The sequence below is a fragment of the Pezoporus occidentalis genome, unplaced genomic scaffold (assembly GCF_034315485.1).
Source record: "Pezoporus occidentalis ecotype Australia unplaced genomic scaffold, CSIRO_AGI_Poc_V1 ctg2859, whole genome shotgun sequence".
NCBI classification, from domain to species: Eukaryota; Metazoa; Chordata; class Aves; order Psittaciformes; family Psittacidae; genus Pezoporus; species Pezoporus occidentalis.
The window spans coordinates 131-3,669 of record NW_026914784.1 but is presented as its reverse complement, the minus strand read 5'-3'; the positions used below and the strand labels follow the sequence as shown (position 1 = coordinate 3,669).

General features: G+C 62.2%; 1 protein-coding gene across 1 annotated transcript; it reads left to right on the top strand.

The window, feature by feature from the left end:
• Nucleotides 1-754: 754 nt before the first annotated feature.
• On the top strand, nt 755-3,318 carry LOC134167376 (lysine-specific demethylase 6B-like; the record flags this gene model as incomplete). Its single annotated transcript, XM_062625991.1, has 3 exons — nt 755-1,057; nt 2,373-2,471; nt 3,150-3,318. Coding segments are annotated over exons 1-3 (552 nt in total), but the record flags the coding sequence as incomplete, so codon positions are not given.
• Nucleotides 3,319-3,539: the final 221 nt, after the last annotated feature.

The window sequence follows — 3,539 nt, the reverse complement described above, 5'->3', positions numbered from 1 at the left end:
TGCTATTAGGGGTGCTATTAGGGGTCTATGTGGCGCTATTGGGGGTCTGTGGGGCCCTATTGGGGGTCTTTGGGGAGTCTGTGGGGTGCTACGGGGCTCCATCGTTCCCTATGAGCCCCATTGTTCCCTATGGGGCCCCATCGTTCCCTATGGGGCCCCATTGTTCCCTATGGGCCCCATTGTTCCCTATGGGGCCCCATCGTTCCCTATGGGGCTCCATCGTTCCCTATGGGGCCCCATCGTTCCCTATGGGGCCCCATTGTTCCCTATGGGGCCCCATTGTTCCCTATGGGTCCCATTGTTCCCTATGGGGTCCCATTGTTCCCTATGGGCCCCATTGTTCCCTATGGGCCCCATTGTTCCCTATGGGGCCCCATCGTTCCCTATGGGTCCCATCGTTCCCTATGGGCTCCATCGTTCCCTATGGGGTCCCATCGTTCCCTATGGGGCCCCATCGTTCCCTATGGGGCTCCATCGTTCCCTATGGGGCCCCATCGTTCCCTATGGGGTCCCATTGTCCCCTATGGGGTCCCATTGTTCCCTATGGGTCCCATTGTTCCCTATGGGCCCCATTGTTCCCTATGGGGCCCCATTGTTCCCTATGGGTCCCATTGTTCCCTATGGGCCCCATTGTTCCCTATGGGCCCCATTGTTCCCTATGGGTCCCATTGTTCCCTATGGGGCTCCATTGTTCCCTATGGGCCCCATCGTTCCCTATGGGCCCCATCGTTCCCTATGGGCCCCATCGTTCCCTATGGGTCCCATCGTTCCCTATGGGGCCCCATTGTTCCCTATGGGTCCCATTGTTCCCTATGGGCCCCATTGTTCCCTATGGGCCCCATTGTTCCCTATGGGGCCCCATTGTTCCCTATGGGCCCCATTGTTCCCTATGGGGCCCCATTGTTCCCTATGGGCTGTTGCTCGCAGGCTGGATGCATCGCGCCGTGGAGCCGCTGGGGGGCAGGGCCGGTCGGGACCCCTTCGCCGTGGGGAGCCTGGGCTGCGGTGGGGCCTGGGCCGCCTGCCCCCCACCCCGGGCCTGGCTGCCCGCCACCAGGTACTGCCCCATAGCGACCCATAGAGACCCATAGTGACCCCATAGTGACCCCATAGAGACCCCATAGAGACCCCATAGAGACCCATAGAAATCCATAGAGACCCCATAGAGACCCATAGAGACCCCATAGAGACCCATAGAAATCCATAGAGACCTCATAGAGACCCATAGAGACCCCATAGAGACCCATAGAAATCCATAGAGACCCCATAGAGACCCATAGAGACCCCATAGAGACCCATAGAAATCCATAGAGACCCCATAGAGACCCATAGAGACCCCATAGAGACCCCATAGAGACCCATAGAAATCCATAGAGACCCCATAGAGACCCATAGAGACCCACAGCAACCCATAGAGACCCCATGGAGACCCATAGCAATGCACACTGACCCATAGAGACCAATAACAGCGCACAGTGCCCCATAGCTACCCATAGAGACCCAAAGCGACCCATATACTTACCCACAGAGACCCCTAGCAGCACACACTGACCCATAGCGACCCATATACTGACCCATCGAGACCCACAGCAACACACAGCATCCCACAGACTGCCCCCCCGTGCCCCATAGCGAGCCACAGAGACCCACGCACTGACCCATAGTGACTGGCACTGACCCATGGCAACCCATAGTGACCCACACACTGTCCCATACTGGCCCATAGCGACTCACACTGCCCCATGGGGATCCCCACATTGCACACACTGTCCCATAGGGACCCCTACACCACCCCACACTGCCCCATAGCACCCTATAGGAACCCCCCCACTGCCCCATGACCCCTCCACTGCCCCATAACACCCTATGGGGGCCCCCACACCGCCCCATAGCTCCCTATAGAGACCCCTCCACTGCCCCATAACACCCTATGGGGGCCCCCACACCGCCCCATAGCTCCCTATAGAGACCCCTCCACTGCCCCATAACACCCTATGGGGGCCCCCACACTGCCCCATAGCTCCCTATAGAGACCCCTCCACTGCCCCATAACACCCTATGGTGGCCCCCACACTGCCCCAGTGCACCCTATAGGAACCCCCGCACTGCCCCATAGCACCCTATAGGAACCCCCACACTGCCCCATAGCACCCTATAGGAACCCCCCCACTGCCCCATGACCCCTCCACTGCCCCATAACACCCTATGGGGGCCCCCACACTGCCCCAGTGCACCCTATAGGAACCCCCGCACTGCCCCATAGCACCCTATAGGAACCCCCACACTGCCCCATAGCACCCTATAGGAACCCCCTCACTGCCCCATAGGGACCCCATAACCGGGGGGTCCCCCACCATCTTTCCCCCCCACAGGTGCTCTTCCAGCCTCGGGCAGGCCCCGCTGCCCCCCCACCTCCTGCCCCCCCACGGAGGCAATGGGGTCCCCCCCCACAAGTCCTTCTACCCCCCAGGGTAAGTTCTACCCATGTCGTCGTCCCCCCCCCATTGCCAGGGGCATCCATGGGGCTGAGCCCCACAAGTGCCCTCCATGGGGGTCAATCCATGGGGCTTAGGCCCACAAGTGCCCTCCATGGGCATCAATCCATGGGGCTGAGCCCCACAAGTGCCCCCCATGGGGGTCAATCCATGGGGCTGAGCCCCACAGGTGCCCTCCATGGGCATCAGTCCATGGAGCTGAGCCCCACAAGTGCCCTCCATGGGCATCAAGTCCGTGTGGCTCAGCCCCACAAGTGCCCTCCATGGGCATCAATTCATGGGGCTGAGCCCCACAAGTGCTCTCCATGGGCATCAATCCATGGGGCTGAGCCCCGCAAGTGCCCTCCATGGGGTTCAGTCCATGGGGCTGAGCCCCACAAGTGCCCTCCATGGGGTTCAGTCCATGGGGCTGAGCCCCACAAGTGCCCTCCATGGGGGTCAATCCATGGGGCTGAGCCCCACAGGTGCCCCCCATGGGCATCAGTCCATGCAGCTGAGCCCCACAAGTGCCCTCCGTGGGCATCAAGTCCGTGGGGCTGAGCCCCACAGGTGCCCCCCATGGGGGTCAATCCATGGGGCTGAGCCCCACAAGTGCCCCCCATGGGGGTCAGTCCGTGTGGCTCAGCCCCACAAGTGACCCCCTCTATGGGTCAGGGCCGCCCCCCCGCCCCGGGCGCCGCTGGAGCCGCCCCCCCCGGGGTGCGTGCGGCTGCTGCCCTGGGAGCCGCCTGCAGAGGGCGCCGCGGAGCTGGAGAGCGCCTGCCCCGGGCGGGCCCGAGGGGCGCGGGGGGAGCTGGCGGTGCGGCTGCGGGGGCTGCAGCAGGTGAGGGTACGGGATGTCGCGATAGGGGGTGCGGGGTATCGCGATAGGGGGTGCGGGATATCGCGATAGGGGTACGGGATATCGCGATAGGGGGTACGGGGTATCGCAATAGGGGGTACGGTATATCGCGATAGGGGGTAAGGGATATCGCGATAGGGGTTACGGGGTATCGCAATATGGGCACGGGATATGGGGTACGGGGTATCGCGATAGGGGGTACG